Below are 12489 nucleotides of genomic sequence, written 5' to 3' on the forward strand. Positions count from 1 at the left end.
CAGCTCTCTCCCCACCTTACCAGGAGGCTAAGAGAAGCTGGGATCTTATGTGCCTTCTGCCCCAATGCCCAACCTGAGCAAAGCCCAGAATTAGCCCCCTTTTCCTCCATCAAGCAGGTATCATGACACTAAGCAGCCACTTTGCTTTGACTGAAGGCTCTCATACACAACAGGTACAGCCACTTCAGCCTTTACAGCTCTAACCTGCTAGGCCTAGAACCTCCTTGCCCTGACAGATCCACTCCATGACACAATTTTGCTTGGCTTGGACATTTTTGTCAGCTGTATCAGTCTCCTACAGCTCCAGATCCAACAGCGCGTGGGCCATTTTCAGCTCTTAGGAATCCCCAGTCATCCCCACCCTTAGACTCACCCCTGGATACACTCCAGGTGTTCAAGAAGAGAAAGGAGACAGCAGAAGGAATTCCCCAGGCCTGTGTGAGCAGGTTACAGCAGGCAGCTGGGGCAGGCTTGTGCCTATTTGCTCACCAGTCTGCGGGCAAGCCGGGCTCTTCCTCATGCTCGCTCCCTGGCTGTGCTTGTCCCTCTGCCACTTGACGGCAGAGGTCCCCAGCTCCCCCTGCCCTTTCTGCAAGCTTCATCTTCTTATTCAGGTCCTGTTTGTCCCTCGATACTCATGGCAGAGTCTCCACTGTCTTTGGAGCTGGAGCAAGACAAGCGGGACAAGGCACTGGCCTGGAAAATTGGGTGCAGAAATTGCAATGAATTCTTAATGATGCCCTTTCTGGCAACATACACAGAGAGATGGAGCTGAATGTTTTTCTTTATTAAAGTGTTTCTTATTTAAAAAGTGATGAGGCTTTTGATCCATTTTCCACAGTAGCATTGGCTGGGCCCCTGTTTACTTCTGCCTTGCTTAGCAGGAGTCACCAATACAGCTCCTCAGACTCACTCTGGATGCCGTTCCCTCCTCCTTCGAGGATGTGTGTTAACCATCAGCCCCTGAGTAGTCTGGCAATCCCACTGCAAGATGTATCATATCACTATGTTGTGAGAGACGGTCCCTGTCCCAGGGAGCCTGATGATGGAAGGGAAGACACAGATCCCAGCTGCATACTTGGGAAGCCAAGGAATGGAGCAGTTCTTAACTCTGACATAGTCCCACCAAGCCTGTGGCAAAACCTTGAGTTTGGCCAGATAGTGCAGCACCAGCGATACTAATCCATCCATCATCGTAACTCTGTGAACCTGTTACTTGTGTATTTGAGTCCTCCTTCCATCTCTCTTATCCTTTCACTCCTAAATCTTTCACTCTCAGGCTGTTCAGGTTTGCCTTCTTTCTTTGTGTTTCCTCCAAGGATGAGAAGAGAGATGTACAGGTTGTTCAGTGACATCCTCTCCTCCCATGCTAAGGATGGGCATGGCCTATGCACTTAGAGTCCCAAATCCCCCTATATTCTGTGTAGATCTCAGCCTGCCCTCCAGCTCTGCATGACATACACCTCTGTGTTTTAATTGAGAGTGCATCCAAGACCTGGGGAAAGATTTTGGCCTGGCCATTCCCTAACCTGCACAGCTCTCCTCCTCCTGAGGAACAGTCCTTGGCACAAATCTAAGCAGTGCGACCCTCACACCCTCATCCATTTGCTCACTGCCCTTCAGAGCTGTTGGAGAGTTGTTCCATTGGAGACAACTTAATCTGGATGGGAAAGATTCCTCACTGCACTCTCAGGCTTGGCCTGACCGGGTTCACAATCGCTCAGGGTCCCCAGGCACTGGAGCTCCAGAGAGCAGTGGTACCCCTTAATCTGACTTGGCTGTTGTAAAAGCCACCAGGATCTGGATAGGAAATCAAGGCTCAGAAAGGGTGTTACCTTTGCAGTGGGAACAGGATTCATCTGCCAGGTTGCAATTCCACCAGAGATGTTCTTCCAGGCCTGACAGTCAGTCCAGAAGAGGGCAATGTTGCCCACTTGCCTATCCGGTTCACAACACATACACACAAACATGCCCACGGACGCAAAGAGATCTCAACGGTCCCGTATGTTTTCCAGCAAAAAGGCTCTGTGGCTAGGTCAGTTCTTCCTCTGCTGCAGCAAACAATGGCTTGGATAAGTTCATGGGGGCAAAAAAGAACCACATCAGCATGAATCAAGCACAAGACAACACTAGACGTTCTTCCTGAGTTTGCAACCAGCCTAAAACATGCGGCTATGCAAAGCTGTGCTATTCTTCTCAGTGGTGTGTTTGCTTGGCAGGCTGGCTCACACTGACCACCCAGGTGACTCCCTCCCTCACATTGCAGCCACCTCACTGTTCGCAACACAGTGCTGAGCCTTTCTCCCACCCCATGACGCAGCTGTCATGGTCCACCAGTCAGGGTCTGGAGGCAGAGGTCAGTGTCGTTCGCTGTAGGGACTGCGTCAGTTGGGCACAGTCATAGTCAGAGGCACTTGAGAGAACACCACAGGCTCCCAGATGCAGCTCACACCTCATGACTTCCCTGGACACATGCCGGCTCACACAACCCTGTGCAGAGCAAAGGACTCCCGAGGTCTCTGGCTGGGATCAGCCAAAGGCTGCTTAAATATAAGCACTGCTTCACTCTTTCATCACAGATCATTTTGGCCCAGGGGGTTGGCTACTATGCCTCCATGGACCCCCCAGCCCAACATGTCTTGCCTGCCTTCAGGACATTTGTGGTTACTTCATCCCTCACAGTCTTTCCTTCCCAAAGTTTCCCACTCCCCCTAGAAAGCATTTCCAAAAACATCTTGTCCTTTCTCATCCCTGTGGCAGAGCAACCAGATGAAATGCAGGGACTGTGGAGACAAAATTGAATGTAGCAACAAAATAAACAGCATGGGGGCACTCTACTGATTAGATTACACCTCTTTATAATCTGTGCATTAATTCCTCCCAAGGTTCGAGATGCCCTGTCTCAGAAGGCACATATCCCTGCACTGCAGAGATGCAGATGCCAGGAACATCACCTTGACCCAAAGATCCAGGTTTCCACCAAGCACATGAAGCTCTGAATAACCCTGCCTCTTTGTTCTGCACCACTGTCCATCCCCCAGAGGTGCACAGCCCAGCACCAATCCTTCCCACACTCAGTGATTCTTCCCAAGTCCAACAAAGATTGTGTCAGACTGTGAAGCATCTGCCCACAGTAGCATCTGCCTCCAAGGCTGCTCTAAAATCAATTCAAGCATTAATAATAGTCATCAGCTACTGTGGCATATACATACCCAGGAGCTGAAAGTCACTGTTGTGTCCATATTCACAATCCCCCAAGACCATTTATTCCTACCCCTCCTTGCATGAGGAGCAGAGGCTGTGAACTCAGCACACCCAAGAAAGGAGCACAGAAGCCGTGATTAGACCTGTCTGATCAAAGCTGTATGTGCAAGGGCAAAAGAATGAACCCTCTGAGACAAGCAGCAGTGCCACTTATGGAGAAACTAGAAATGAGAAAAAACAGGAGGAGGAGGAGAGACAAGACATGAGACGGAATGGCTGCTATGTCACCATGCACAAATTGGCCTAATTATGTGTATAAATGCACCAATAGCCACAGATTTGCTGGCTGTATTCTTGACTTTAAATATTGATGCTTAGGAAGAGCTGAGATCAGGATATCTGCTGGTGGATTAGGCTACAGATTGCTCAGTCATTTTCCATGGCCAAATCACCTGGCTTGGACTGCCTTCTTCCAGACAGTTCTGGAGCTTGGGCGCAGGATGCCTCTCACTGCCAGCTGAGGATGTATTGTGTAGGTGATGGGCGAGGATGCGCTGCCCTGCACCCAGGGCGTGCTGTGTGCCCCAGAATGGGGCATGAACCGGCCACTAACTGGTGCGGTAGAGGACCAGTGTCATTGCAGAACTGAGGACTCGGTAAAAATGAGGATGTGTCCAAACAAGGCGATATCTGAGAGCTGAGAAACAGTGTGTGTGTGGGAAGCAGATGATCACCAGGTACCTGGGAGAATCCACAATCCTTTTCCCATGCCCTGACCCAGCTTTCTCAGTTTCTTCATTTCCCCATTCCCTCCCATCCCATCCCACCTCCTCTACAAGACAAGGCTGGGACAAATGGACTCAAAAGCAGCTTTTCATATTTTTTGTTTGTTGTTTTTTGGGTTTTTTTGTTTGTTTTGGGTTTTTTTGTTGTTTTTGTTTCCTTTTTTTTTTAATAAGAAATTTATTGCAAATATAGAAATTGATTTTCTCCATACAGGAATCTCCAAGTTGAGGAAAAACGATTTCGTGCCATTCAATTTTAAAACAGGAAAAGAAAAGAAAGAAAAAAAAATATAAGAAAGAAAAGAAAATCTACAAGAAGAAAAGAAGAAAAGAACATAACTCCAACTGAAATTTGTCCATACACAACCAGGGGGGGTCACAGGGTTGTTACAGAAAGAGGAACACCAAAGAGGCCACGAGGAGCCAGTCCCAGCAGCTGCCCCCCCGGCCCTTCCTTACATTCAAGGGCTGATACCCCCAGCTCTGTGCCCAGCAGCTGCCCACCCCTTCCCACCCCCTCGCCCCAGGTGCTGTGCTTGTGGATGGACCAGCCGTACCAGCCCTGGAGGATCTGGCCTGGCCCAGCCAACCTCCTCCTCTTCCCCTTGGGAGGGTAGAGGGCAGGTGACGGGCGCAGGCCAGCCAAGAGCAAGGCCTCACAGTGGCGGTGGTACTTATGGGAGGGGGAGGCAAAGGCCAAGCCAAACGCGCGAGGATGGGGCAGATGGAGGAGGGACCGTAAGGGGGGCAAGGGGAGATTTACCTCCTGGCAAGGCAAGGAGGAAAGGAGGTGCCCACCCAGTGGGAGAAGGAGAAGCCAGGCAGAGATTGCCCTCTCTCCACCCAGGGACTGGGGGTAGGCTGGAGAGCGTCCGTGGTGGGACTGCGCACGGCGAGGATCTCTCTCCACGGCGTGTGGCAAGGGAGGTCGAGGGGAAGCAGACCGAGAACACCCCTCACAGTACAAGGCCAAAGCGGCTGGAGGGACGGGGTGCCAAAGTGCGTGCGGGTGGGGGGCAGCAGATGCTCCCCTCTGCCCCTTCTGCAGGGAAAGACCCAAAACCACCTGCCTCAGCCAGGGTGGGCAGGGAGCAGCTGAGGTGGGGCAGGCTTTGTGAGCCCTGCAAGAGACCCCCGTAGCCCGGTGGAGGGTGGCACTCCATGTCTGGCCCACACCAAGCCACCCTGAAGATGCTGCCTCCTGCCCAGATGGTGGAAGAGCAGCAGGCTGCCTCCAGCAAGAAGACGTGGCTCCACGAGGCTCTTCTTGCACGTGGTTTGTGCTGCAGGAGGTGGTGGTGGTGGAAGGGGGTGTTGTCCAGGCTCCTGGAGGCTGTGTGTCCTTCCAGACGCAGCTGAGCTTTCCAGTCAGCAGCAAACATGGCCAATGTGCTTTCGGGGCCCTGGGTCCAGCTCCTGCCCATGCGGCAGCTGCCCGCCCTGTAGGGCTGAGCTCTGCCCTACAGGGAGGTGCCACAGCTTATCACGAAGGCTGCACGGCTTTTGTCTTCAGGCTCTGCTGACTTACCCCACCTCCTCTCAGACAGCCTCCACCCCTGCACTCAACCCTCTCTCTCGCTGGTCCCTTTCTCCCTTTACCATTCTATTCTTTCCACAGTGGCCATCTCTTACCCTGGTCTTTCCAGCCTTGTCCCTCTTCTCCACCCTCTCCATCTCTCTCTACCTGTCCCCTCCTTGCCTCCCCATTCCTTGGTCCCACCACACTCTCTTCACCCGTGCCATGTCTGTCTGCCCCTCATTTCTCTTCCTCAGCGCCTTTTCCCCCTTCCCTCCTGCATCTCCCCCTCCTTCCCTCCAGCCTGCCTGGCAGAGCCTCCTCCAGGAAGGCAGGCTGATTAGCATTGCAAACACACAGAGGCCTCCTCAGCCCGACATAAATCTTCATTTGTCAGTCATGAATATTTCACACCTGCCTCGGGAGGGATTTATTCAGTATGGAAGAGTGGGGAGGGGGAGAGGGGAACATGGCACTGCAGCATAAGCTGGGGCAGCACCAGCAGGGATGGGGAAGCGCTCTGTCCCAGGGGAACAGAATGCCTAGGGTCTCACCTTCACTCTTCTGGGTGCAGGAACCCATCCCAGGCTCCCCCCGAGCCCGTTCCTGGGGGAAGAGGGCAGGTCAGCACTCAGCCTCATTCCTCACCCTCCACGCTTTCCAGTGAGATGAACTAACGCCCTGACTTCCCTGCCAGGAGTCACCAACACAGAAATAAAATGTGAAAGGGGCTGGTCCTGGTTCTGCCCCATGGATCTGCTTTGCCCTGGGAGAAGGCAGGGGTGAGGGACTCTTGCCAAAGGCAAGCCATAGGTGTCTTGGAAACTTCAGGCACTCTCTCTACATTTTTTTCCCACCACAGAGGCTTTAAAGGTTTCATCACACCCTGCCCTCTGCCAGGGCCACCCATGGGAAAGGAGGGGTAGGACAGACCTAATCCAGAGCTCCCCACAATCAATGAGAGGAAGGTGGTGGGAGGTCTTCTAGCGATTGCAACCAGCTCCACATCAAGCTTCTACCATATCAGAGGTTTCCCTGAAGCTGAAGCACTCCATGTTCCCCCAAGAACAGCCCTCCTTGTAGATCTGGGGGAAAAGCAGCCGGGCCGTGGGGATGGTAGTGACCGTTTCTCGTATGAGATCTGTGGGCATCACCCCTGTTTCTAAATAGGAGAAATGGTGACCACTAGAAAGAGCAGGCCTTTGGTATAAAACACATCCCCCTTCACGCACACAACCCTGAAAAAGCAGCTGAGAGACCACATTTGGGGCAAGGGGAGGGGGACACTGGAAAGAAGGAGGAATGTTTTTTATGGGGCTGACTGGGTTGGGTTCTCTTGGGGGTGTGTTCCCTCCCAAACCGGTAGGAGACCCTCATAAAATCACATCAGGTATGAATGAAAGGAGTAGGGAAAACAGGGACAAGGACAGGAGAGACTTTCGTGGAGGAGGTTAAATTCCAACAAACTGGCACATACACAACAGGTGTTTGCTCAGAAAAATACATTAAAATCATCATGCAAATAGAACGTTAAATCTGCTTTCCTCCAACAGGGCTGGCATCACTTTGCAAGCCCTCGTCCCTGGGGAGGGAGCAGGACAAGGAAGAAGGGAGGAGGAAGGAAGGTGGGACACGTCGTTCCCCTTCCTTGCCCTCTTCCTCCCACAGAACAGTCCATCTTGTGCAAACTTCACCCACTGGTTTGGAGTGGGGGGCTACAGTTGGGAGAGAAATGGCTTGTCCCTCCTACCCAGCCTTACCCCCACCACAGGCAAAAGAAGGGCCTGATGATAGCTGTATCCCGACCTTTCTTTTGTGCCTCATTGGGGTGATGGGGCGAGGGAGCAGGAACCATCACAGGTTAATGCTCCCCCACACAAGTACAGACTGAGTGGAACTGATTACAAGACCATACAGCAGAGAAGCACAGGGAGGGAAGAGGTGGGGAGAGGAACAGGACTCCAGCCCCGTGCCTTTCATCCCCCTATTCCTGTCCAGGTCTGCACCTCAGCCATTAGTTTTTCCTGCTTGGATGGTTGCCATGCTGGAAGACCGCTGGGCCTGCTCCATGTGGTAGCTGGAGAGTCTCTGCTGTGTCTCAGCACCTCTCACAGCATTTACCTTTCTTGAGTTGCTGTATTATCCCAACATGGAGGGAGGCCTGGCAGCAGTGATGTGACTTCCCTTCATCCTCCTGCACATACACACACATGCACACATACACATGTGCAAACACACGCCTTCCGCTGAGTTGGACAGGCTCTTACAGTGCGGAGTCAGACCCATGAACGCCTCTGGACTTGAGGCAAAATGATGCTTTGACTGTGGGGAAGCAGGCTGACAGGGAAGGAGGCTGAGGCAATGGAACCAGGACCTGGCTTAGGATTGTTTACCATCAGCATCCCTGCAAGGAGGGAACCTTGGGGATCCCACTCTGATTTTGGCACACCAGGCTCTGCCTACTGCTGCTCCTCACACACAGAACATGAAGTCACGTCACCAGGGGCATAGAAACCAGCTCTCAGCTGGCAGTGCTACTACCTGACAGGTAACAGGCAGGTTCTCTGCAGGCAGCATGTAAATCCCTCCCAGATAAGCTCCTGCACCCTCATCCTTCTCCCAGGGCTCCCAAAAACACCAGGGCTTCTGAGGAATGCCTCAAAAAGGAAATAGCCACTTAGGAAAGACCAACACAACACAGGCCCTCACTGGTAGAGGTGAACGATTGTCAAGAATCAGGGTGTGCAGCTCATGGAGAGGAGGCCCACTGTGCTGCGTAAAGACGTGCTCAGCAGGCAGCATCCCGGCCTGACAAGAAAACTTGGGGGGAGACAGTGCCAAGATTGTGCTTTGTTGGACTGCTCAGAAATGGGATGAAGTGAAGAGGGCAGCAGGCTCATTCCCAACTCTGCGGCAGATCTTCTGTCCAAGAGACAGAGGTTGGGAACTACCAGATAAGGCTGGGTTTTTCCCAAGACATTACAGGATCCCTAAGAAAAGTTTGTCCCAGATAATTGTGGAGGATTTTGGAGGTGATAAGGGCCTTTAAGTATCCAAAGGAACACTGCCATCCAGAGGCTGGTATCCTCTTTTATCTCAGCACACACATGGTGTGGCTGCACGCACAAAGGGAGCTTCTCCTGGAGCCATCCCTCTAGGGCTACTCCCAGACCCCATTCTCACATCCCTTCTGTTTCCTGTGCTCCTGCCTTCATCTTAAGCTCTCTCCTACCCACACCAGGGTGTCCATGGCCTAGCCAAGGGGAAGCTTTTCTGTCATCCTGGAGAGGTCAGCACTGAAATCCTATTCTTCACATCCACCTGCAAGTGAGGAGAGGGATGGCTGATGCTCTTCTCATGCACACCCACCCCACACTCCATGGTGCAACATCAGCTGGGGAGAGCTGCAGAAGCTTCCTGTAGAACATGTTCTGCTCAGCTCCTCTCCAGGTCCCTTCTTCATAGTAAGGGAGGCATGAACAGAGAATCCCAAACCTACTGCACAGGGGAACCTGAGCATAGGTGGGGGGACCTCTGTGACACTCATGGAGAGATGGGAACCTTTTACAACTCTGAGAGACCGGACCTTCCTGCCTTTTCCCCCTCCGCTCCTCGGGGACCTGGCCTGCCATGCCAAAGACCACATTCATGTGCCCCCTCCAAATGGCCGAAAACTGGGTCTGAGCAGGCCTGGAGAACGGCCATCACCCCGGAATTGCTGGTGTTCATCAGCAATAACACGGCAGGAGATGGGAAGGAGGAATAGCAGCAAGGGCACAGAGCCTGTTGTGTAGCAGGTCCTACCTCCCTCCTTCCTTTGCACCTCCTCTCCTTCCTCTGAGAAAGATGGAGGTTCATGAAATATCTAGACAGAAAGTGCAGGCCTAGGGAGCCCTAACAAAGAAGGGAAGGGAAGAGGAAAAGGAAAAGAAGCCATGGAATTTCTTCCAAAATACCAACCCACCTATCTTGGAAGAGGACCAGAGAGAGAAAAAAGCCTCCACTGCCACAGAAGTAGGGGAAAAAATAGTGACAGAAGATTGAGAAAAGTAGGTACCAGGTGGGCAGGGAAGCTTTCTAAACCACAGGCCTCCCTTCCCACCCAAAAGAAAAACGAACTCTCAAGAGGAACAGGAAGAGCAATAGTTCACAGCTGAGTTTCATGCCCAGTGAGTGCCCATCCCTGCCCTTCCTTTGCCACCGTTGCTACCCCATCCCAGGCATTCCCACCCACCCACACTCCAGCATTGTTACCACAGTGTCAGAGCAGGACGCTCCTCCCAACCATCTGCAGGCAGAACAATGGTCCCCGTAACACAGTAGAGACAATTCGGCGTGTGTGTGTGTCTGTGTGTGTGTGAGAGTTTTCTGTTGTTGTAAACTTTAAGAAACAATTTTGTCAGTTTTGTATTTGTTGGGAGTATTTTGTTGTTGGTTTATTTTTCACAGTCAAGTGGCATTTTAGTTTTTTTCCTGCTTGTTTGGGGGGCGGGAGGGGGAGGGTGTCTTGTTTTGTATTGTTTCCTTGGAAAGAGCGAGGGATAGTCACAGCTTCTGCTGTGCAGAGACTCCTTTCCAGTAATCCAGGATGTCATGCAGATCCTCGTCCTTGGCAAACTGAACTTTCTTCCGCAGGGCGTGCCCAGCCGCCATGTAAACCTCCTCCCTGTGGTGCTTCTTGTAAGGCCGGAATCGCTCCCAGATCTTGTGGGTGCTCTCTGATGAGTACTCGGGGCTGGAGGAGTAGCCCGAGAAGTAGTGTCTGGGGGAGAGCTGGGAGTACGTGGAGTCTCGCTTGGAACGGGAGAGTGGCTTGAGGAATGACACCCGCTGGCTCAAGGTGTCAGCGCTTTCCTCATAGTACAAGGCCGGGAAGGAGTGCCGGTGCTCACTGCAATGGTAAGAAGGCTTGACCTCCAAGTGGTGGATGGCGCCTGGGGACACCAAGGGAAGACGATCCAAAGGGCTGTTGAGTGGGCTGCCCTTCTCAATGTATTTGGAGTCAGACTTGCTGAGTGGCGGGTGGTCAGGCACATCCAAGCTGAAGACCTTGGCGCTCTTGATGGAGCCACTGGAGGAGACACTGCAGGTCTTTCTGGCCACGGCGGCATCAGCACTGAGCTGGCGCTGCAAAGGGTGGTGGGAGCTTTCCTTGTAGGGTGGGGAAAGAAAACTGGGCCGCTCTAGCCCACCCGAGGAACTGGCTGGGATGGACTGGCACTCAAAGGCCATGTCTGAGTCAACACCAGTCCCACCACCCAGGAAGGAGGCTGTGTCCAGCTTGAGGGCATCAATGCAGTTGTTGATGATCTGGTTGACCTTGTCTACTTCCTTGGCTATAGTAGAGATCTCAGCAGCTGAGCCTTGCCCATTGTCAAGCTCCCTCAGGTCCTCATCCCGCTGAGTTCGCTCCAGCCCATCCCCACCACCAGTCCGCACCTCAATGTAGTTACCTTTAGTGGTGACTTTAGGAGTCTCCATCCCAGCCTCCATTGACTTTGATGGGGGCAACTTCTCCCCAATCATGGAAGGGATGGAGGACATCCGTGAGACAGGGATGACTGGTGGCTCACCCAACTTCTGGGAAGGATGGACCATGGTACTGGTATCAATGTCTGATCCGTAACGCATTTCCAGAATGGTCTTTTTGACATTTAGGGACTTCTGTTTCTCCTCCTGCATCCTCCGCTTCCGCAGGCAGTAGTACACCACCCCCAGGACAATGACCATCCCAAAGAGGCAACCCAGGGTGGTCATGATATAGTGTGTGGTGGTAGAAGTACTGGAAATAGGGTCCTCCCTGCCTTTGCTCCGGGTTGCAAAGGTCAGACAAGTGTGGTTGTAGCGCCTGTTGTTGCGGATGGAGGCCACACAGAAAGTGTAATCCGTGTGGGCCTTCAACTTGTTGACAGTGACATATTCCTTCTTGCTCTTCAGTGTTGCTATGTCAGAAACGTAGCTGTTGTTGTACTGGACCAGCACGTACATCTTACTGTAGGGCATGGGGATGGTTACCATCAGGATGGCTGAGGTGATGGTGACATCATGGAGCTTGATGCTGGGACTGAAGGAGGAGTCAGTGGTGGAGGAGGCTGGGGGCTTGACTGAGAGGAAGTCCCCAGGGCTGATGGCTGAGCCCTCATCCAGGTCTCGCTGAGAGTCAGGGGTATAAGGAGTTGGGTTGACCCTGGAAAGGGAGGGGATGGTGCCGCCTCTGCACATGGACTGGAAGATGGTGATGGCATTGCGGTTGTGGTGAGGCCGAGGTACGAGGAGCGGGTACCCAGCGAACTCCCGTGGAGTCTCACACTGGAGCCGGTCATAGTTCTTGGTGACATTGTTGAAGAGTGCCAGCCAGTTAAGAAAGCTGTAGAGGCTACAGTCGCAGTTGAAGGGGTTGCCGGCCAGCTCGCACACCATCAGATTGCTCAAGCTAGTGAAAGTGTTCCCCTCCAGGCGACTGAGGCGGTTAGATGACAGGTCAATGCTAATCAAGCTGGGGCACTCAGAGAAGGCAGTCGGGGTGACCAGCTCAATTAGGTTGTGCTGCACGAAGAGGAACTGGAGACGGGCCATGCCCCGCAGCATGCCCTCTGTCAGGTTGGTGAGTTTGTTGTAGCCCAGCTGTAAGACCTGAAGGTTTGACTGGCCCATGAAAGCCCCATCCTCGATATAGGAGATCTCATTTTTGGTCAGGTTCAAATCAGTCAGGTTGCCGAAGCGGTTGAGGGAGGAGTACAGCACCACCTTGAGCTTATTCTCGTTCAGACGCAAGTCGTGCACCGTGCTGTTGATATGCTGGGGGATGGTCTCATACGGGGGCTGGTTCTGGCTGCAGATGGCCAGCCACACGTAACCTTTGTCCCCCTCAATCAGCCAGCAGTCACCTCGCACGGAGCCAGGGGAAAACAAGCAGAGCAGGGCAGCTGCCCACAACCCCAGGCACGTCATGGTCTGCAGTGGTGCCCGCGTCAGGATGAGAAA

General features: G+C 52.9%; 1 protein-coding gene across 1 annotated transcript; it reads right to left on the reverse strand.

Annotated features, from left to right (window-relative positions):
- Window positions 1-9991: 9991 nt before the first annotated feature.
- ELFN2 (extracellular leucine-rich repeat and fibronectin type III domain containing 2) lies at window positions 9992-12456 on the reverse strand. The gene has a single exon (XM_010155870.1). The coding sequence runs from the start codon at window positions 12454-12456 to the stop codon at window positions 10051-10053; it is 2406 nt and encodes an 801-aa protein (XP_010154172.1). The 3' UTR covers window positions 9992-10050.
- Window positions 12457-12489: the final 33 nt, after the last annotated feature.

Source organism: Eurypyga helias, unplaced genomic scaffold (assembly GCF_000690775.1).
Source record: "Eurypyga helias isolate BGI_N326 unplaced genomic scaffold, ASM69077v1 scaffold30837, whole genome shotgun sequence".
Lineage (NCBI taxonomy): Eukaryota > Metazoa > Chordata > Aves > Eurypygiformes > Eurypygidae > Eurypyga > Eurypyga helias.

Coding starts and splice junctions, on each gene's coding strand:
- ELFN2 (XM_010155870.1), bottom strand. CDS start 12,456: ATGACGTGCCTGGGGTTGTGGGCAGCTGCCCTGCTCTGCTTGTTTTCC.